Source organism: Neovison vison, chromosome 9 (assembly GCF_020171115.1).
Source record: "Neovison vison isolate M4711 chromosome 9, ASM_NN_V1, whole genome shotgun sequence".
NCBI classification, from domain to species: Eukaryota; Metazoa; Chordata; class Mammalia; order Carnivora; family Mustelidae; genus Neogale; species Neogale vison.
Window position 1 is genome coordinate 97,934,221 of NC_058099.1, and position 22,288 is coordinate 97,956,508.

At 59.3% G+C, this 22,288-nt stretch overlaps 1 protein-coding gene across 2 annotated transcripts; it reads left to right on the forward strand.

The window, feature by feature from the left end:
- The first annotated feature begins 4,986 nt into the window (after nt 1-4,986).
- On the forward strand, nt 4,987-18,068 carry SUSD3 (sushi domain containing 3). Of its 2 annotated transcripts, none has more exons than XM_044266050.1 (5): nt 4,987-5,114; nt 13,483-13,671; nt 15,601-15,745; nt 16,246-16,404; nt 17,438-18,068. In XM_044266050.1, the coding sequence occupies exons 1-5, from the start codon at nt 5,027-5,029 to the stop codon at nt 17,631-17,633; spliced, it is 777 nt and encodes a 258-aa protein (XP_044121985.1). In that variant the 5' UTR covers nt 4,987-5,026; the 3' UTR covers nt 17,634-18,068. The 2 variants fall into 2 exon arrangements, with proteins under 2 accessions (XP_044121985.1, XP_044121986.1); XM_044266051.1 differs by having other exon boundaries at nt 15,604-15,745.
- The last annotated feature ends 4,220 nt before the right edge of the window (nt 18,069-22,288 follow it).

The following is a 22,288-nucleotide window of genomic DNA, read 5'->3' on the forward strand; positions in this document are numbered from 1 at the left end:
CCAGGGACAAATGAGCCCATGGTCCAGAGCGCCCCTGGGCAGTGGCGTCGGGATGCTGGGAGGGCAGGACCCAGAACCACAAGGGCCTTTTCTCAGAAGTCCTCCACTCTGCCCCTGGGCTGACACTGGGTTTCTCTCTTTTGTAGCCGACGAGGGCAGCCCTTTAGCAAACTGTGCGGCTGGAAAGCCCGAGCCTCCGTTTCTCACCCATAAAGCAAAGACAGCCAAGTTCTCGAGATGGTCACTGGACAGCATGGCTGTCGGCATGGAGAGTAAGGGGGCGAGAGCGGGTGCACAGCCCCTTCCCGCTCTGCTATCTGGTGGACCTGCTTCTGCTGTGATGACACAGAGCCCCTCCTACCAGCCCCGAGTGTGGGCCTCCCATGCTGGACATGCTCAGAGGCACTGCACATCTTGTCGGCCCTCAGCCCAGGAAGGAGGAGTGCTAGCACACCCATTATGCTGGTGGGCAAACAGAGGCACAGAGAGCTGGACAGTTAGTCCCTGGCCCCTGGGCCTTGGCATGAAGGTCTGGGTGAGCAGTGTCGCTAGGGGCAGACCCTTCCCTCCAGGCCCCTGTGTCCCCATCTGTGAAATGAGAGCTGTCCCAGTACCTGCTTGGGGCCAGGGCTCCCTGATCTGTCCATTTGGATGGCCTTGGCCAGATTCCAAGGCCCCATGAGGGGCCACCCTTAGGACTCCTTATGCCTGGGCCTCCAAAGTGCCTGCAGGAGAGCGCTGAGCATTGGCAGGTGTGGCTTGGGGGAGGTGGAGACCAGACTGGAGGCCAGAGAGGGGCAGGACTCACCCAAGGCCTCCCACCGGGCAACAAGGGGGCCTGTCCTGGGAGGCCAGCTGGGAGCGTGGGGGGCAGGCTCTCACACTTCTCTGGTGCCTGGGGACTCACTGGGCAGGTGCAGGGCTCAAAGAGGCTTAGCCGGCTCATGAGCGCTAAGCCCCTGGATTGCCCTTGACCCTCCTGTGCACTTGCTACTGCTCCAGTTACTGGGGAGCACTGGGGGCTGTGAACACAAGTCTCCGCCCCCAGCAGGGCCCAGAACCCTCTCATCCAGGTGCGTGGTCCTGGATGGGACAGTCCCTTTCCCCGTGCCTCAGTTTGCCTCTCTGTAAACAAGGGTTCTCACCCATCTTTTTACTGTGGGACCTGGACTGTCTTGTGAATTCATGCAGTCGTTACAGGTCCCTTAATAGTAAATGTTTTACTCTTCTCCTGTTTTCGGATTAAATGGATCCATGCTTGTTGCAGAAACTTCAGATGGCACAGAGAAGAGTGAGGAAGCAGGAAACAGTGGCCTGCAGCCCAGAGGTGGGGAGCAACCCCGCAGGCCATGTCCCTCTCGTGTCCGCTGTGTCCCGTGCCCTGTGTAGGCCTGGCGCCTGGGAGGGGCTGGTGGGATCTTGTCTGTGAATCTCCCACGTGCTTTCACCCTCCAGGGAAGCATGGGGCCCTGAGGCCTGTCTCCCGGCAGGAGATGGGGGAGATGCCTTGCTGCGTCATCCCCGAACCAGCACTGTGAACCTGAGGGTGGCAGATCAATAACACTTGGGGGACCCACCCCCTCCCTCCTGAGAGGCCAGGCAAGCTGGCATGTGCAGGCTGCCCGTCAGGGAGGACAGCTGGGCAGTGACAGCTGGGCCTTGGCAGGCAGCGGGCTCCAGGCAGGGGCTCACCTGCGGAAGGGGACCGGGCTGCTGCCTTCCTGTGGGGCAGCTGGAGGGCCCGCGTGCACGGAGGGCGCCATTGTGGGGCACACCCTCCCCACACATTCAGCTCATTGGAGCTACAAGCTCACATTATTTTATTGAAAATTGCTTTAATTAAAAAAAAAAAAAAAAAAAGGGCCAGCCTGTGAGGCCACATTGCTTCCCTAACTCTTACCATCTTGCAATGAACTTTCCAGACCTGGTCCATTGTCAAAGGTTTTTAGGATGGAAATCTCATGCTTCTATTGAGTAGAAGCAAAACAATCAGGAATATTTAAAGAAAACAAAAAGCATTTAGCCCTTCTACAGTTATTATCCAATTTGAGGGAAACACACCAATAACCACCCCTGCCCCCCACCGGGCTTATGCACAGCTCCCCAAACCCCAGGCCACCAGCTCCCCAAACCCCAGGCCACCAGTGACACATCAGTCAACCTGGGACAGCCCTTCAGGAAGAGGGGACCCCCCCAGGTAGAGCCTCACCATCCCTTTGTTTCTGGCAGCATGTGTGTTGGCCCATTTTACAGAGCAGAATACTGAGACCCCTTTCCTCTCCCAAGTGCCTTTCCACAAAGTCATTCACGGCACAAATGTTCTAGCATACTGTCTGCTCCCAGCTGTAAACTGAGACGAGGGGGCAGGTAATGGGGTGGGGGCCAGAGAGGCCAAGTCTTTAATCCTCCTTAGGCTTCTGTACTGGGCGCTTCTTGCCTCTCCAACAGCGGTCCACAAGTTCCTTCCTGGTCTCTGTCACAGGAATGAGGGGAAGCATAGTCCTCTCTGTTTTAGACACAATCCTGGCTTTGAGGTCACACACACAGAGATCAGTTTTGTAGGGGCAGGTAAGCAGGGAGGGCTTCCTGGAGGAGGCAGCCAGTGCCTGAGGGCAATGAGGCACCAGCTGGACCTGGTCCAGGCACTGCTCCCAGCCAGGACATGGAGAGGCAGGGGCAAGTGGGGCGGGGGTAAGTGCAAACTCCAGTGGGGCCTCTGTGGCCTCTGTGGCACAACTCCATCACTGATCATGTCAGCCTCTGAGGTCTCAGGAGGGTGATGCAACATTCTCTGTCCCTCAGATGGGAACATTAAGGCCCAAGGCATGGCAGGAGACCATCAGAGGTGAGGGGCTGAGGTTTCGAGCAGGGGTTGGCCCAGGCAGTGGGTCTACCCAAGCACTTGAGTTGAGCCAAGTGCTTTCCCTCCTAGGCCTCAGTTTCCCTTCCTGCACACAGTTAGTGTTGCTGGGCTCTCCAAGAGGCCCCAGAATCAGTAGACAGGGCAGTTCAGCTCATGACTCCTATAAGCTGTGGACTCCCTTCCAGAACCAACCCCAGGGCCTCCTGCTGCTTGTGGAGATGGCTTTGGTGGCACGTGTGTGCCCTGACCCATGATGAGGGACATGGTTTCCCATGGGAAATGGCAGAGGTCATGGGCCACCCTTAGCTGTCTACTGGTACAGAAGGAGGCCAGTACCACATACTTGAACACCCAGAACATGCAACCAAGCCATACACTGAGAAAAATGTCTTTCCCTGACCTTGATACCATCTGCTACAGCCTGAATTTTGTCCACCCACCCCCAAAATTTAAGGGCTGAAGTACTAACCCCTAGCACACTAAACATGCTGTATTTGGAGACAGCATCTTTCTCCAGGTGACCAAGTTACAGGGAGGTCAAAAGGACTGATGTTACTCCAATAAGATTGGTGTTCCTATAAAAGAGGGGAAATTTGAGCACAGAGACAGAAATGTACAAAGGGACTGCCAGCCATGTGAAGTCTGGGATGGTGCTGCCACCAGCCAAGGAATTGTGGGAAGCTGGAGAGAGGCCTGAAACAGATCCTTCCTAGTGCCTTTTGGTGGGTGGGTGGGGCTCTGCTGACACCTGATTTTAGACTTTGGGCCCCCCAAAACCCCGAGAGCACATTGCTATTATCCTGGGCCTCAGTCCACGGCCCCTTGTTACAGCAGCCCCAGAAGACATACACACGCTAAGTGGCCAGGCTCAATTCAGCATTTTGGGGTCCTGGAGGCCATCTCGCCTCCCCTCCAGCCCTCTGTGCAAGCCCTGGAGAAGGGCTAGGGGGCATCTGGAAGGGAATTCTGGGGCTCCAGTCCCCTGGCATGGCGTGGAGGAGGCCTGAGGACTCACCAGGCTCCCCGACATGGCAAATGGGAAACACCTGCTTAGTCAAGGGAATGGAAGAAACTCATCCTATGTGGTCCACAGGTCTGAAGTGGGGAGCAGATATTATGGGGCGAAAGCAACTCCCACCCAGGGGAAGGGTGTGCCCCTTACATATTCTACTGGACTGGGGGGGAGGTGGCAGCACAGATGTGGACCATCGCACAGGCCTAAAAACTGTGTTCATCCTACAAAAAAAGTGTGTTTTGGGGGGGAGGTGGCAGCACAGATTCTACTGGACTGGGAAAGCAAAGGTGCAGGGCAGTCCAGTGGGGGGCAGGGAGCTGCTCTGCTGAAATGCTACTCTGTGGTCCCAGGAGAACACTCACCTCTTTGCTGCCACCTGCCAGGCCCTTCCGAGCCAGTCCTGTCCACCTGGGCCAACTTCCCGGACTTCCTGAGTCAGCCACCGGACTTCTGGCTGTTCCTCAAGCTTCCAACCTCAGGACCTTTGCATCTGCTGTTCTTTCTGATAAAGAAGCTTCCACCTTCTCTGCAGGGCGACAAACCTGAGGGGCGACAAGCCTACTCAGGAGCGGCCTGAGCCACCCAGAGCCTCCTCAGATCCTGGGTCGATGTTAGGAGAGCCCCCTGGGCGGTTGCCAGGGCGGGCACGGACGACTGAACTGGGCGGGGTCTGGGGAAAGGAAGAGGCGGGCTGCAGCTCTGGTACCAGCCCGGTACCACGACCCAAAGTAGTTGAACTGGAGGGGCAGTTCCCCCTCATGTGTAGGTGGGGGTACAGCCAGAGCCCAGGGATCTGAATGTGCCCCCAGCACCCGGGGTTCCTCCGTGAAGACCAACAACATCGAGCCCTAGCTAAGAGGGCCTGGCTCACGGTGACACAGATGGGGCAGCCACATGCCCCTCACGGAGGACACCTGGCCTGGGAGACCGGGGTGTTCGGAGGGGCGGGAGCCGAGGGCAAAGCCCTTGCAAAGTCCTGGAGCGAAACTTCCTGCACAGCCACCTTGGCCCCTTGGGGGTTGGGGCTCCCGCGGGGCCGGCCACGCCCCCAAACCCATGGGGCGGGGCCCCTGGGGGCGTGTCCAGGGGCTGCCCCGCCCCTCGGGCTTCGGCCCCGCAGTCCCCGCAGAGCGCCGCGGAGCACAGGGATGCCCACGGCAGCCGCGACCCCTCGCCGTAAGGCGAGGCCCGGGGAGCGTGCGGGGAACGAGGAGCCCGCCCCGGGGAACCGCACAGGTGAGCGCTGGGGCTGCGGGCCGCGAGTGGGGCTCTGCACCCATTTCACCGACAGGGAAGTCGAGAGGCGGGCGGCACGGCGGAGGCGGGGAGGGGGTGCGCACAGCCGTGGGGGCAGGAGCGCACAGCCGGAAGAAGGGGCGCACAGCCGGGTCCCGGACGGCCCCCAGCCCGACACCCGCCGGAGAACGAGCCTCCCCGACCCACTCCGCGGGCAGAGCCGGCGCCCCAGCAGAGCCGGAGTCCGGCTGCAGGCGGTCTGAAACCAGGCGGCCCGAAACCAGGCGGCGGCGCCCAGCCGCCCACCCGCCCAGGTGCGCGCCCTCTCCCGGTGCGGCGCCGGCTCCCGGCCGGCTGCTTACGGGGGAAGTCGGTGAGGCGGACGTGCGGAACCTGCCTCGCTTTGCGGGGAGGTGCCGCTGGCTCCCCGCCCCGCCCACCCCCCACTTCACAGGTGGGGAAACTGAGCCTGGAGGGGAGGACGCCTGCCCGAAGTCCCGCGACTGTCGGGCCCCGCACGAGGTCCGGGGTCTCCGGAAGGAGGGAGGGCTGGCAGTTGGCTTACTTTGTGATTGATTTCGAGAGTGTTTTGATGAGGCTTCCCCGTCGTGCTTGGCTGGGGTGTAGGAGCTCCTCCGAAGGCGCAGGTTTGAACACTGGCTTTGCTGCATGACTGCGTCTGAAGCCTAACCCTCCTAGAAGCAGCAGCAGACGTCCCAGAGCCTCCCTTTAGTGCTGCCCCTCTCCTTCGAGCCTGAGGGACTCTGCACACCTGTGCCCCAGGCCAGGTGCGGGATGGGGCTCTTCGACACGTGGAAGGTGGACCTGGAGGATCAGGCTGGCCCAGGTCACATCCCCTGGGGGCAGCCCATTCAGGCTTAAAACAATGACATCTGCCACTGAGGGGGGGCACGGGCGGGCAGGTTCTTCTCAAATGGGGAAACTGAGGCTGAAGGAGGTAAGTTGCCTGCAGAGCAGAGGTGCTCAGCTTTGGGAGTGGGAGCTGAGACCTGCCCCTGGCTGGGTGAGGGGGGTTTATTTTCTTTGACCCCCCTCCCACCCCATCCCCTCCTGCATTTGTTGCTTTGCCGCTGTTGCTCTGTTCCGTGGGGACCCTGTGGCTTTGTTGCCGCACTACCGGGGAGGTGGGTGTTGACCAAGAAGGGGCTTGCACAAGCCGAACTTAGGACTAGGACGGAGGCCCTGATGTGTTTGCATACAAAAGAATACTGAGAACTCTGCCTGGGGCGGAGGGGGGGCAGGGGGCTTTATTAGAGGCCAGTCCCTGCCCTCTGGCCAGCCCAGCCCAGCTCCACCCCTGCTTCTGTTCAGCTACCACTCAGCCCTCTCCTGGATGTGAGCCTGGGGAGGAGGCACTCCCAGCCCATAGGAGTCCTTCCCCCGCGTTTGGGTTCGGAAGTCCCCTCTGATCTGGGATGTGTCTCTCTGCCTCTCGCCTCAGTTTCCCCGTGTGCATGGTATACCTGCCCCCATGCTTGTGGACGGGCTAGTTGGAGTTGGGGGGCCTGTGTGCCCGCCCTGGGCGTGGTCGTTCTGCTCCCAGATAACAAGTCCATCCAGACTCCTCCATTCCCCTGCCCCGTGGCCTTGGTCTTTCGAGCTGTGAAGTGGATTCCCTCTTGTTCCTGTGGGCTTTTGAAGGGATGTGGGGGGGATCTTTTGGAGACACTTTGGCACTCCCTTAAATATAGCAGTGGGGGGTGTTTTTCCTGTAGTCGTAAAATGGACACATTGCTCTGTTCTCCTGAGACTAGGTGTTGAAGTCCAGCTGTGTCCTGGGGTCCGCATTCTTCCCGCATCACCCATGTGTGGCTGCTGAAGGGCAGGTGGGCGGGGAGAGGCTGGCTCAGCCAGGAGTGGCTGCCTGGGTGCCCAGCCCACCACGGAGGCCACCCTCCCACTGCCCATGGCCCCCACCCGGCTCTGGCCCTCATCCCAGAGCAACTCCCTGATGAGGGAGATTGTATAGGACTGCAGGAGGGACACAGGGTTCCAGCAGCCGGAGGTGCCCCCACTCCCAGACCTTCTGGAAGGCCTTGAGGGAGGGGCCTGGGAAGGGGCAGCAGGAGGACCCAGGATGGTGAGGGCATGCCCTGGGCGTCGCTCCTGCTGCCCTGCTGCACAGCTGACCTCTGCCCTTTTCACGAAGGAGAGACTGAGGCCCAGGGGGGAGTCGTGGGAATCCAGATGTGGCCTGTGCTCCCCTGCAAGGCCAGCTTGGCCTCCTGTCAGGTGTGGGCAGAGCCTCGATGTTCTCCCCTGAAAGGGTTGGAGTCAGCCTGGTTCTGCTCTGGAAGGCACTGTGTATTCCGCTGGTGTGAGGTCACCTGCCAGCCGCCTGGGGAATGCCGGGATGACCTGGTCTCCACAGTGGCCAAGGTCCAGGCCCGCCCCCACCCCCCATGGGGAAAGGAGACCCGCTCTGAGAGGGTGGGTGTCTTGCCTGAGGACACACAACCAGGACTATGGGCCTCCCACGTGTGGCTGCCCCTCCTGCTGGGATCGTGGGGGTCCCACCGTCCATAGAACACCTGTGTGTGCGCAGGGCAGCCTTCTCAACTCTCCTCCTGGGGTTTCCCTTTCCATTTGAGGGAGACAGACTCAGAGCAAGAAGGGAGTCCCCCGCGGCAGAGGGACCCAGGCCCTTGGTGAGCTGGCCCTCAGGCTGGCCTCCCCATCTCCCGTGATCCTTTGGCAGAAGGGGGTCAGGTAACTTATTTACCTGGACCCTTGTGGGTGAGGTCAGGGTTTGAGGGTAGCATGGCCTCCAGGAAGAAGGATGAGAGGGGTGGGCCTGTGGTCCAAGGTTCCAGATAAAAGATTAACAAGAGAGGCTTGTTCTTCTCCTGCGGGCCACGCGGGCTGGGCTGGGGAAGCGCCAGGGTCAGGCCCTGCCCCCCTCCCGTGTGCGAGGGGGTCAGGGGCTGAGGATGTGGGCCGTCCAGCGCAGGTCTGCCCTTTACTGTCCAGGGAGCCCACAGGTTTGGTTTGCGTTTGTGTCTTCTTGGCATCAAATCCATTTGCTGTGTTTTTCCTCCTTTAAGATGTATTTGAACATAGCAGAAAAGAGAGAGGGTTCATAAAGAGCCTGAGGAGCGAGGCGGCAAAGGCTGAGGGGTGCAGCTTCCAGTATCTGGGCCAGCGGCAGGTGGAGGGCCGGCTTGGCTGCTGGTGTCTGTGTGGGTTTTCAGCAGGGAGGGGGAAAGATGGGATTTGTCTCTTAGATATCAAGGCAGGGGCTGTTCGTGGCGTAGTGAAAGGGTGGGGGTGTCCTGGGCATCTCCGGGCTGGGCAGAGGCCGGGTTTGCAGTCTAGGGGATGCGGCCGGCAGGAGCAGCTGGCCCAGCTGCCAGGCCTTGGTGACTCAGGACGTGTCAGGGGGCCGGGGCGAGGGGGCTGGGGTAGGTAGGTGTTTCGAATCCCCAGTAGCCCTTTGACACCGTGCCGCCTCCTTGCTCTGGCCTGGCTGTGTGTCGCCAGTGGAAAGATCTTGTGGGGACCCTGCCAGTGGACCCCTGGGGTGCTGGGTGGACACGGTGGACCTCTGTTTCCTCGTCTGGCAAATGGGGTCAGCCAGGGAAGGGATGCAGGAGAGCCCGTAGGAGCCTGGGGCTGGGAGGTTGGCTTGGGTACCACGGCCTGGTGGGTCAGAAGAGGCATTGCCCCCTCCCAGGGGAGAGGGTTAGTGAGCTCCAGGCATGGCTCTAAGGTTTCCATGGGGCGGTCTTCCTCATGACCCTGGGGGCAGGGCACCCAGTTTCACAGATGGGGACATGGAGTCGGAGCAAGAACCTGGGTCTGGGAGACGGTGGAACAGAGTCCAACCCCATGGAGGGGGCCTGAGGTTTGGGGGCTGGGGTCTTCCCCACAGGGCAGGACCACCCTCCTGCTTGTCCACATCCCATCCAGGCTCCGGGGAGGCCTGAGCGCCCAGCCTGGCCCCTCTGCAGGGTGGGCTGTGGGCAGGGCTCCTCATCCTCCCCTCACTTACCAGGACTATTTCCTCAGGCCTGGGTTTTTAAGTGTTCAAGCTGCACACATGCTCGTGGCACCACTCCCAGCCTCTGATGGGTCTGAGCTCCCCTCGCCGCTGGGAAATGCAGTGTCTGAGGCCCCAGGGCTGGGGTGGGGGCCAGGATTCTCCTGCAGTGCTGCTGCGTGTTCACAGGGTGAGCCCCACATCCTTTGTCCCCATCTTGCGTTGGGTGCGCCATGGCGGGCCTGCGGGTCAGTGCCACCCCCGCAGTCTCCCATCCTCACTGCCTGGAGCACTTGGGGAGGAGCATTGCCAGGTGGTGAAAGCTAGGTTGGGTACCTTGGCCACCGGAACTGGCCACAGCTCAGGATGTGACTGTTGGTAGCGGGCCCTGCCCCCACCCCGTGCACATGGCAGGGCGCACTGTGTCCCAATGATAGTGGTGGTTTCCCTGCTGGGGCCTTGTTGTCTGGGGCAGGCCCCCTGCCCAGCCAGCTGCCACACCGACAGGTAGGTCCCAGGCCCAGAGCAGCAGAGTGATAGGGTCACCCAGCTGGTGTCACCCTTGCTGCCTTGATTCCCAAAGCCCCAGGGGTAGGGGTCTAGAGGGCCACCTGGTTATATGCAGCCATGTCGCATGCTGGGGGCACTCTCCCTGGGTCTTAAGTTATACTTAAGTATACTCAGACATACTCGCAGAGTTGAAGGGAGTTGTTTTCACGCCTTCTAGCCTGACCCTGACTCTGGACCTTTCCTTGAGAAAGTTCTAGCTGTACAGACTGGGTGCTGGTGAGGTGGGGGGTGCAGACCAGGGCGAGCACCCCCGGAACTCAGCTGCCTCCCCTCCTTGAGGGCCAGGGCCTTGTAGGGCGGTACCAAGGAAGCCACTGAGCACAGAAGAATGCAGAAGTGACAGGTCTAAATTGGGGACTGGGAAGTGTTGGCCGCAGGGTGACCATGTGACCGGCCTGTGGCGTATCTACCCTTCCCAAACCCCCCTGCCCAGAAGGACTGCATGAGTCCAGGTCCACGGTCCTGGTGGAGGTCCCAGGCGTGGGCCTTCTTCTGTCCATTCATGAATGCATGGCCGGCTGTCGAGGGAGACGTTGGTCAGTTCAGAGCTCACTCCGGAGTCTGGGTGTGCGTCCCACTGGGCACCCCACAGGGTGGGTGCCAGGTCAGCGCCCTTCCACCCCCCACCCACCTTGGTAGGCTAGTCATTTTACCGTTGACCCTGCCAACAGCCCAAAGACAATGCCTCACGTTTCAAATGTGCATTTCTTTCATTGACATAAGTCTTTTCCTGAAAGGTTTGGAGCTTTATTGAGAGAGAATTCATATACGATGTGATTCATTCTTTGAAGTATACAGTATTTTTTTAATATTTTATTTTTATTTATTTGACAGACAGAGATCACAAGTAGGCAGAGAGGCAGGCAGAGAGAGAAGGGAAAGCAGGCCCCCTGCCAAGCAGAGGGCCCGATGCGGGGCTCGATCCCAGGACCCTGAGATCATAACCAGAGCTGAAGGCAGAGGCTTTAACCCACTGAGCCACCCAGGCGCCCCTGAAGTACACAGTATTTAATGTGTCCTGCAGATCTGGGCAGCCCTCCCCACAGTCTGCCCCAGGACATTTTCTTCACCCCAGAAAGAAGCCATGCATGCCGCAGCAGTGTCTCTCCTACCCCGGCTGATCCACTCTCTGCCTGAGGATTGGCCTCTTGCGGGAGTTTCATAGAAATGCAGTCTGACCACGTGAGGTTTTGTGGCCAGCCGGGCCGCACGGTGGTCAGCGCCTCTGTCCTTTGATATTCCCTGTGTGGCTTGTTCTGTGTGCCATTTATCCGTTGATCAGCGGGTGGGCGGGAGGGCAGTTTCTAGGTTCCAGCTGTTGTGAACAGTGCTGCTGGGAACGTGTGTGTACAGGTCTATGTGGATGTGTTTTCCCCTCCCCAGTCTGTGGCTGAGCGGGGCGTGGCGGCATCACACGCTGACTGTCCATGTGCGTGCGGGGCCCCGCTAGGGCCACTGCCTGCCTGCCTTCCCGCCTGCTGTGTGGGGCTCGGGCTCCCACACCCCTGGTACACCTGTCCCCCTCTGTGTCACGGACAGATGCTTGTGGCGGAGAAGCAGCACCTCCCTGATCTGATTAGCGCTTTCCTGAAGGTGAAGGAAGCTGAGCATCTTGTCATGGCCGCTGGTACATCTGTAGAGAAATGTCTGTCCGATCCTTTGCCCACTTTTAGATTCAGGTCCCTTCTGTAATTCAGTGTAATAATTTCTGCGGGGCACCTGGGTGACTCAGTCAGTGCAGCGTCTGCCTTTAGCTCCGGTCGTCTTGGGGTCCTGGGATCGAGCCGCCCATCAGACTCCTTGCTCGGCGGGGAGTCTGCGGCTTCCCCCGCCTGCAGGCGAATAGTGGGAGTATGAATTTATTTCTGGGCTCTCAGCTGCTCTGCGCCACTGGCCTCGATGTCTGTCCCTTTGTCACCGTAGCTTTGTGGAAACTTTTGAAAGTGTGAGTCCTCCAACTTTGTTCTTTTTCAAGATCATTTTTGTGTGGGCTGCTGGGTCTTCTGCAATTCCTTATGAATTTTTGGACCAGCCCGTTGGTTTCTAGAAGAGCGGCCGCTGGGACTCTGGTAGAGGCCAGGCTGCGTGTGCGGCTGAGCGGAGGCGAGTGTCCGTCCCCCTGGAGTCCGTCTCCCTGTCCGCAGGCTCGGTGGCTTCCCTTCATTCAGGAACTTTATTTCCACCAACAATGTCTTAGAGTTTTCATGGTTTAAGTTTTGCCCTTATTTTGTTCAGTTTATCCTACAAAAGAAAGTGGGATTGCCGTCTCCGTCTCACAGCCGCTGCGCTGAAATATGGCAGATTTCCGTGTGTCGGTCATGTCTCCTGTGGCCCTATGGGAATTCTTATTTGTTTCTGTAGGTTTTTACTAGATTCCTGGGGGATTTTTCTAGATCCAAGATCATGTCATCAGATGAAGAAGTTTTGCTTCTTCCTTTTTGACATGAATGTCTTGTATTTAATTTTTTTAAATATTTTAAAAAAATAGAGAGAGGAAGGGAAGCAGGCTCCTTGCTGAGCAGAGAGCCTGATGCGGGGCTTGATCTCATGACTCTGAGATCATGACCTGAGCCGAAGGCAGAGGCTTTAACCCACTGAGCCACCCAGGCGCCCCTTGTATTTAATTTTTTTTTTTAACTGATTGCCCTGCCATTTGTTTTTCTTTTCTGCTTGACCTGTACTTCTCTGTTGTGACTCTGGGCGCTGTTGTTGATACATAAGGGCGGTCTGTAGGGAGAGACCCTCCTGCTATGCCGAGTGTTACTTCTGGGTCCCTCCCCATGGCGTCGGCCCCCTCTGCGAGATCGGAGTCCCCGCGGGAAAGTGCGGGTGAGGATTCCTCCCTGCTCTCCTCGGGGATGGCTGTGGGTGCTGAACCGGGCTGGGAGTGAGGGTCCTCCTTTTTTTTTTTTAGTTCCGTGAGGGTCCTTCTTGACCAGAACATTCTATCAGAGCTGCATTGCTGGTGGTGGTGACACTGGCGAGGGTCATGTGCACACAGGAAGGCCAAGCACTGTCCAGCCTTGCCATGCCTCAGTTTCCCCATCTGTGAGGGAGTGATGGACTGCTCTGCTCATGGGAGCGAGGCACCCATTAGGTGCCCAGGGTGTCTCAGCTGATCCGGGAGTGAGCCATGCCCCCACAAAGTGCACAAAGCCTAAGGGCCCCTGGCTCACCTTCTCCCTCACATTGCAGCCTGTGGGCCCCCCCAGGTTCTCAGTGGGGCCGAGCACTTGCAGCCTGGCGGAGCACAGTTAGGGGTGATGAGCCCCACGTGGTTGATATTCAGGTATAACTTCAGACTCCCCCAAAAACCTTACCGCTGCTGCTGCTTACTGCTCCCTGGTGACCGAAGCCTCACTGATCACACCACGAGCCACTAGACACGTGGCTTATGTGTTAGGTGTGTTACGTACTGTGGTCCTACAGGAAAGGGAGCTGGAGAGAAGCAGACATTGGGAAAGTTACAGGTAAGGGAACTACGTGGACCATTCTGTCCTGTAATAAGTCCAGCATCAGTGGACCCGAGCCGTTCAAACCACCTTCAGGGGTTGCCTGAATTTGCCTTTATCGTCTGACACAAAGTTGTGTTTTCAACACTGCAGTCCTTGGAGCCTCCAGAGTTCGCTTACTGTGGGACCCGCTCTGCCTCTATCTGTGGTCACCGGCCTGATGGCTGCCACGCGCTTGCTAGCCTGGGCCGTGGGACCTTCTCCAGAGTGTCACGTGGCTAGTGGGGCAGGTGGGGCTTCCGCCAGCAGGGGCTCCTCACACCCCCTCTCCTCTTTTCTTCCCTAGGCGTGTGCACACATGTGCAGCCACCACCCAGGGGCACCCTCCAAGTCCTCCGTGGCAACGGCACTTCCGTGGGGACCATCATTGTGTTCCACTGCCCCTCAGGCCACCAGATGGTTGGGTCTGGCCTCCTCACCTGTGCCTGGAAGGGGAGTGTCGCCGAGTGGTCTTCAGTGACCCCCGTGTGCAAATGTGAGTCCCGCTCCCCCGAAGCCACCCCCCAACTCAGCACCTGCGGGGATGGGGGGCTGCCTATCCACGGCAGGGGTGCAGTGGGTACGGGTCTGCGTGGGGCCTCTGTGTAGGGTCTACTCCTGGTGCTGGCAGCCCAACAGCCCACATGGGGCTCCATGTCTTCGTTTGCACTCAAGGCCCAGCAGTGGGGCCCCAGCTCTGCCCCTGAGGTGGCCGCTCACCTCCAAGAGGTCACTTGGACATTGGAACTAGCGTTCTGTCGTCTTTGAAGTGGGTGGCTACATTTGTTCATTCATTCGTCCATTGTGCATGCACATGGCCCATCGTACTAGGAGGGTGCCCCAGATTGTGTCTGCCACGGATCCTCGAACTGGGGGCACTAATGTTCCCAGTTGGGTGAAGAGACGGCTTTCCAGTATTTGAGTTGTATTTGTTGTACAGGGTGTTAATAACACCCAGCACAGCATTTCTCAAAGTGCGGTCACTGTTGTGTTGATGTATGTGCATCGGAGAGGGCTCTGTGGTCAACACAGGTGGGAAAATGCAGGAGTCATAGGCTGCAGCACTTCTCAGAGCCTTTAAAATGCTCATGTGCTGGATGAATGTCTTTGAAGGAGGGCGCCTGTCAGATTAGACTCCGGGAGACAGGAAACCCAAGAGAACAGGTTCACCAAGCTTTCTCTTGCCCATGGCCCCCAGGAAGGGCATCTCATGTGGTGCCCCCTGTAACAGGGACCCAGGTCTCTCTGGGCTGCGGCTCGGGGACATGGCCCAGGATGGAAGCACCTGCTCCTGCCAGGCAGGGCAAGGAAGGCCCTCAGACAAGGTTCCCCACCCTTCTCCTCACCCCACGGAGAGGAATGTGGACATGCAGCTGTAAGGGAGGCCGGGAGAAGACCTCTGTGTGGGTAGGCTGTGTTCAGCTAGGGCAGGAGACGGGGATATGGGGTATGAGCAGTGTCTGTGGCGAGGGAGGGTATGCAGTATTGCTCATACTGAGACCCCAGGCCTTGTTTTCCCAGAACACCCTTTAGAACCAAATAGAACCACTTCTCAGCACGTAGCTGGTCACATGGCTATTAAGTGGCAAAGGCCCTTTGACCCTGAGCACAGCCATTTTTCTTGCTTTTGAGCCCTTCCAGAAAGTGACGGCCCATAGGCCCTTGGAGGGTTGTGCTGGCTTGTGACCTTGTGGAAGCAGGCCATGGGCTGTATGTGGGCATCTGGGGCCCAGGCTGCAGTGTGTGGGCCACCATTGACCTCGCTGTCAGAGCTGTTCCCAGTGTGCCCCTCTGAGCTCCTATGCACCTTCAAAAACCCTGCCGAGACACCCCTTTCTTTTCTTTTTCTTTTTTCTTTTTTTTTTTTTTAAAGATTTTATTTATTTATTTGACAGAGAGAGATCACAAGTAGGCAGAGAGGCAGGCAGAGAGAGAGAGGGAAGCAGGCTCCCTGCTGAGCAGAGAGCCCGATGCGGGACTCGATCCCAGGACCCTGAGATCATGACCTGAGCCGAAGGCAGCGGTTTAACCCACTGAGCCACCCAGGCGCCCCTATTTTTTCTTTTTTAAGATTATTTATTTATTTATTTGACAGAGAAGAGAGACTGAGAGAGAGGGAACACAAGCAGGGGGAGTGAGAGAGGGAGAAGCAGACCTCCTGCTGAGCAGGATGTGGGGCTCGATCCTAGGACTCTGGGATCATGACCTGAGACAAAGCTGAGACGAAGGCAGATACTTAACTGAGTCACCCAGGCTCCCCAAGACACCCTTAGATGACAGAGTTCCCTGATAGCCCCACTCCAACAACATTATGCACAGAACTTGGCCCCAGCCACCAGCACCTCCCTGCTCCCCTGCCATGGAACAGAGCTTGCTGAGAGCCTGGACGAGCCCCGCGCAGGAAGTAGCCTTGTCTTCCTTGCAGCAGTGCCGCCATACGAGACCTTCGGCTTCAAGGTGGCCGTGATCGCCTCCATTGTCAGCTGTGCCATCATCCTGCTCATGTCCATGGCCTTCCTCACCTGCTGCCTCGTGCGGTGCATGAAGAGGAGTGAGCAGCCATCCAACAGGTATGCTGGCCCTCACAGCCCCCGGGCCTCCCTGCTGCCAGAGGGCTCTTCACGGGCCCCTGCCGTCTGTGCCGGGGCCTCCTGTAGGTATGTGGGGCTGCTGGGGCAGCCCCGGCTCCTCAGGGAGCCAAGCTGCAGAGCATGGCCCCACAGCAGTGAGGGGCTCGGCATCCCATGCACATAGGGCTGGGCTGGGTGTCCCTTAGGCAGGGCTGGCTCACACCCCACTGTGCTGGGTGAGCAGGGCTGACCAGTGATAGGGAGTTTTGGCGGGTGGCCAGACGCTGGGCCACCGCCACCTTCACGGTACTATAGCTTTGCCTGTGTGTTTCTTATAAAATATTTACAGGGTGCGAGCTGCCATCTTAACCCTCCACAGGGCTGCGGCTCGGGGCTCAGTGTGAGTGGCCCTTGGCACCCTCCGGCCCTAGAGCTTCCGGCTGCAGCGGCTGTCTCGCCGAGATCTGGCATCCTGAGCATCCTTCCCCATCTCTCCCCAGGGCGACCCAGCTGTGGCTCCAGCTGAGAGCCGGGGACTTGGAGACAGTGCCGCCTGCCTACCTGGGCCTCAAGGGCGTGAACAACAGCAACAGCGGTGGCGGCGGTGCGGGGCCCGCTGGCCGTGCTGGCCAGGCCCACGACAACTACAGTTTCACTACGTGCGCATGGGGGGTGTTGAGGGGGGCGTTGAGGGGGGCACCGGGGTGAGGCGGGCCCCCAGCTCGGTCAGAATACTACCACCCCATACACTGCCCGGGCTTACCTGGACCTCAACTCCCGCCCCTGCACCAGTGGCCGGATGTCCTTCTCACCCAGGGTCCAGACCCTGTGCCTGATGCCTTTCTCCTGGGAATTCAGACCTGCAGAGGCGCGAGCTCCCTTCCCGAGGCCCCAGCAGAACTCCCTGTGTCCCCCTCCTGTCTCTCATGCTTCCTACATGCGTGCATGTGCTTTCTGAGCCGTCACAAGGGTGTCCTCTTACACCCCGTCTCTGACTCGGGCAGTCCCATCTCTGCACGTGGACTGCAGAGAAAGCACCTCCTAGTGTTGCTAGCTTTAAATGCATGCCTTCCTACCCCACGACAGGTGGCACCTGAGGCTGGGTTCCGGGCACCCTAAATGGGATGGCCATTGCCATGTGCGGGCCCTGGGCCTGTGGTCCCACAGAGGTGGAATCCTGGGTCACCAAGCTTCTGCACAGCCACATTCGGGCTGCGTCTCCGCGAGGGACCCCATGGTGGCATGTGTGCGGGTCACAGACACGGGTTGGGCGGGCATCCCATGGGCATGTGGGCTGCGGTCTCTACGAGGGACCACTCTGCTGTCTCCACGACCTCTGACCTAAGGCCTCAGGGTCCAGGGACGTTCCAGCCGGAACCAGTTACTGCCCTGGGATGACAGAATGGCCCCTAGGGTTTAGGTACACTCTGAATGAGCCCCCTTCCTCAGCACTACCCCCAAGTAGCCCCTTCCCACCCTTGGAAGGTGGGTACGCTGATTCTTGGATCACGTACCTCGTACAGGTGAGGGGTCTGAGGCCCAGGCAGGGGCACCAGTGGAGGGACCTCCTCAGGCTTAAGGCAGTTCTGAGCCTGCTTAAGCCTACGGAAGGCCAGGCCCCAGGGGCCTATCATGGGGGCAGGGTGACACGGTCCCCGCCCTTCCCCCAAGCCTTGCCTCTTTTTCCTGCAGGGACCTAGGTGAGGGCACCAGAGAGCTGGCTGGCATGGCCCGTGGCGTGGACAAGGACCCCTGGACCACCAGTTGTCCTGCGAGCTCACCCTGTGCCCAGGTGATGGTGCACGTGGCCGACCTGGGGCGCACCCCGCCTGCCCCCTGGCCCACTGCAGGAGTGTCCAGACAGCACATGGCCTATGTTCCGGGGTGACTGAGGCGGAGTCTGGAGCCCACCCTTCACACAGGAGGACCAGGGACACCCCACCACCCAGCCACCTACGTCTCAACCTGTGTCTAGCTTGCGATGGCCCAGTGAAACCAGCTTCCGGGGTTAGAGATCCCTCATGGAACTGAGCTGGGGACTCCAGAGCGTTGTCCTGTCCCAGGGGGGCCCCTCTGGAGCAGCTTTTATAGACAGGCATCCTCCGAGCTACCACAGAGTTTCCGGAACCAGATGCAGCCTCCCCACCCAGCTGGCTCCTTTAAAGAGCCTGGGAGATGTTTTAAGCAAATCTCATTTTGCATGGGGTTGGGGGAGAGAGAGCAAGGACTGAGCTGGGCACTGCTTCTGCTCTGTGCAAAGGTACCACAAGGGGAACGGGGTGTGAAATAAACAGTTCTAACACTGGAGAAACAGAGGTAAAAATCGCTGTCTCGATTTTCAGTCTCTCTCAAAAGACATAAAGCAGGTTTTACTCAAAGTGTAAAACAACTCTCTCTTCACTCCTGCTCAGTGCTCTGGGCTTGGGGGGCTGTGCTGGGCAGCGTGGTCAGCCGCTGGCTGGCACCAGGCCACGTGGAGGCTGGCCGGCTCACACATCTGGACGCTGCAGCTGTCAGCAGAGACCTCACTGGTGGCGGGTGTCTCGTGTGGCCTGGGTCTCCTTGCACCCTGGTGGCCGGTGTTCATGATGAGTCCTGAGTGCAAGCCTTGCCTTTCAGGGGCCTGGGAAGTCATGCCAGCGCACGGCCGCTGCATCCCACCCAACGAGGAGGGCAGCGGGGCTCCCCTTCTGCGGGGGAGGAGGACCAGGCAGGGGTGGACGCCTTTAAAGCCATCCTGGTCCCCTAAAACCCACAGCTGTCACAGCAGGTGTCAGAACACCTTTCCTTTTTAAGGCAGAACCCACCGTGTTATCTATGCCTCATCTGTATGTCCTTCCATCTGGCGGTGGACACTGGATGGCTTCTGCGTCTCGGCTGCTGTGAACATGGGTGTGCAGACGTCTGGGAGACCCTGCTCTCAACTGTTTGGTGTATACAGAGGCTATTTTCAGATGGAGCAATCAGAAATCCCCACGCCCTCCTCAGCGATCATGTGGAGTTCTCCCTTGCTTCGGCCGGGCATCCACTCAGATGTCTGGCATGTTCCTTTTATGCTGCACATAACCAGTGACCCCAAAATGTAGTGGCTCAGAAATAATTAGCACCTGTTACCGCTCTGTGTGAGGTGGGGGCAGGGTGGCTCTGGCTTGGGGTCTCGTGAGGCTGGGGCATCCCCTCAAGGCTTGCTGGGGCCAGGGACCCGCTTTCAGGACAGGTGCCAGCTGCTGGCTGTGGGCCTTGGCTCCTGCCGGCACAGGGTTCACCACAGCGCGGCCTGAGTGTCCTCAGCACACGGGGGCCGCTCCTCTGGAGCAGGCGGCCCAGGAGGGAAGGGAGCCACAGTGCTCCTTACCACCCGGCCTCAGAGGGCACCTAGCTCACTCTGTCACCCGTCACCCTCGCACAGGCCAGCCTGATTTGCCGTGGAATGAGATGGCAGAAGGGTGCGACCCGGGATGGGAGGGTGGTGGGGCCATCTTGGGCATGGGCAGCCTCTCCAGGAGGTCTCTAGCCTCTTACACGCTTCATTTGGTTAATATCAGTGGAACCTCTGTTGGGGCAGGGCCTCCTCTACCTTCCCTGTAATCTAGATCCGGGTGGGCCACACAGCAGGCGTTCAGGAGATGTGTGTTACGGGAATGAGAGAGTGAAGGAATGAATGGTGGGCCTTGGTGGTGTGAGAATGTGGGAGAATGTCCTTGCTCCTCAGCATTCAGGCCCGTCATCACCCAGTCCCTTTGTATGGTCAGCTCCAGCCACACGGGCCACCCTTCATGGCACCCCACGCCCCTCCTGCCTCCAACCCCTCTTTGTGCAGTTCATGGAGTCAGGCTTTAAGTGCATTTCTGGAGCACCTGCTGGATGCCGGGCACCATGGCCAGGTGGGGCCCCATCCTTAGGAGCTGATGTTCTAGTGGGGAAATAGTAGGAAGTGCAGGGGAGCAGGACCAGAAGCCCGGGGAGGTGCCCTGGGCGGGGGGGGACCCTCTCCACTGGCAGGCCCACACAGGGCTTAGGATCTTGGATTGTGCTGCTTGGACCCATGAAATGTGAAGTTCTGGGCCTGGTCAGAATTGAGCGGCCTGCAAGTTGGAGTCCTCCTTTACTGATGACAGGCATGTTGACCCCCTTCTTTCGGACTCCTAGGACCTCTGTTAATTATGGACGTGAGCCTTCTGTGTGATGAGCTGCCAGCACCCCCCACTTCTTGTTTGCCTTGTGACTTTGCTGAGCTGTTGGGGCAGCGGCTGAGAAGAAACCTCAATAAGAAGGGGGTAGCAGGTGCAGACACCACCTGGGGTGGGTGTCCCCTGCCCAGTTTAAAACTGTATTTACTTTCTGATCACATAAATCCTGCCACAGTGACAGAATTCAAAAGAAGCAAATGTCTGAGGCAGAAGCGGAGTGAGGTTTGAGGGGGTCAGAGCCAGTGCCTGCCTGAGGTCCAGGGACAGGTAGGGGACAATTTCAGTTTGCTCTCCGAAGCCTATACAAGGGCGATCCTGTGTGCCATGTGAGACCCTCGCTGCTCAGGAGTGGGTGAGGGTCCCCAGGACCACCGTCCTGCTGGCCCAAGGGCTCACTTTGCACCCTGATGGGTGCTGAAGTGGGCAAGCGGGGAAGACATTGTGCCTCCCCCAACCGCCTCCCTGCCAGCCCTTTGATCTAGGGAGCCACGACCCCCTGCTGCTCCAGCAGTGGGGACAGGGCTGGTCCTGTCCTGGGGTCCCAGCTGCTCCATGCACTCCTGCTCAGCTCGCCTGAAGGGCATATCCAGAGGGCTCAGAGGTGTGGGTCTGTGCACACTGGGTGCAGGTCCCTTGGAGCCATTCTTGCACCTGGGAGACCTGGCCTGGCAAGGGATGCCGATGCTTTGGGCCTCAGTTTCTCCGCTCAACCTGTAGCAGGAAGTGACGTGAAGGTGGAATGCTGGCGCTCACTAAAGGTGGGCAGCGCTTGGGAGACCCCACAGTCCCATCCAGACCCCGCTGGTAAGGCGCTGACATTACTTCTAGAGGGAGAAACCACCGAGAGGTAAACGTAGGATCCATGGCAGTGTGCAGAAAGCAGAATGATGGGGGGTCAGACGGTGTCCCACCGGGAGGCCCCTGTGGGAGGAGCACCTGGGGCCCAGAGGTGGCTGGGAAACAGGCCTGCAAGAGGCCAGGAGGCACCCCAAGGGGCACCCATGACTCTCCTGCCCCTGGGGACCCTGCCCTTGCCGTCCCTCAGCCTGGGCCTCCGAGGGAAGCCCGCGGAATTCGCTAGTGTTTGGGGATAGGGCAACTCCCGAGCAGTGTATGGCAAAACTAGGCCCACAAGTTTTGGGATTTCCAATCCATTCCCTGGACACCCCCAGCACACCCACCCATGATGGGCAGTCCTGGCTCTGTTTTACAGGGGGCAGCTGAGGCACAGGCGCGGTGGAGATGGTGGTGGTGGTGCATGGGCCTCGGGGAGTGGAGCACCCTTGTGCTGTTGGTGAAGTGAACTCTGGGCCAGGGCCCGTGTGGCAGATTAGAGCTTCCGATGTAGAAAGGCCAGCACAGTCAAAGAAGGAACCAAGGAAGCCCCAAACCCTGTCGCAGTGGCCATGTGAAGGCCCCCGGGTTCCTCCCCAGGCCGCTCTCCATCTCGTAGTTGGGAGCAGAGCTCATTCCCCTGTGGGGCTGTGGCTTCCTGAGCGGGAAAGAGAGAGCTGCGTGAGGTCACCCACTTTACAGCTAGGGAAACTGAGGCTTAGGCAAGGCAAACAGCTCCTAGTCATGGTCACTGCCAGGCTGGTGTCCTCTTCTGCCGGCAGGGTCCTCGAGAGAGGCTTGCTTCACTCAGGTGACACGGTTATTTCTGGCTTCTCCTCTGAACCTCCTACAGCCTGACCTGCCTGAACTTAAGTAAGTCACTTACTCTCTCAGAGCCTCAGTTTCCTCGTTCCGGTAGTGGGGTCTGGTGGAGCGCGTCGGGGCTGCAAGCTGCGTCCGCGGCGCTGAGCCACCCGCGCTCCGGAGGAACAGGTGTGGGGCGGGGCCAGCACGGGCGGATCCATCGCGGGGCGGGGCCATCGTGGGCGGGGCCAGGAGGCGGGCGTCGGCTGCTATGGAGGGTGTGCCAGGTCTGGCGGCCGGGCTCGAATGAGGGGTGGGGTTCGGGGCTACCCTGGGAAGGAACGACGGGCGGCACTCAGTTAGGGGCGGAGCTAAGGGCTTATGGGAATCCAGAACCTTACGCAGGTGTAAGCAAGGCTCAAGACTCCAGAAGGCCCTCGTAGCGGGCGGGACGGGGCGGGGGCAGTGGGGGGCGTGGCTCAGGGCTACCGCAATGACAACAAACGTCAGTGAGGGTGGGGCTCAGTGAGGGCGGGGCGTAGAGCCCTGGCCTTGGCGGAGAGGCTCCAGGAGCGCCCGGGATGGGCGGTTCGCAGCGAGGGGCGGGGCCGAAAACTCGGGACTGCGTCGCAGCCGCCGCGGTAGGAGGCGGGACGTAGGGGGCGGAGCTTAAGGCCCTCGAGGGGACGCCGCAGACGCTAGGGGCGGAGTATAA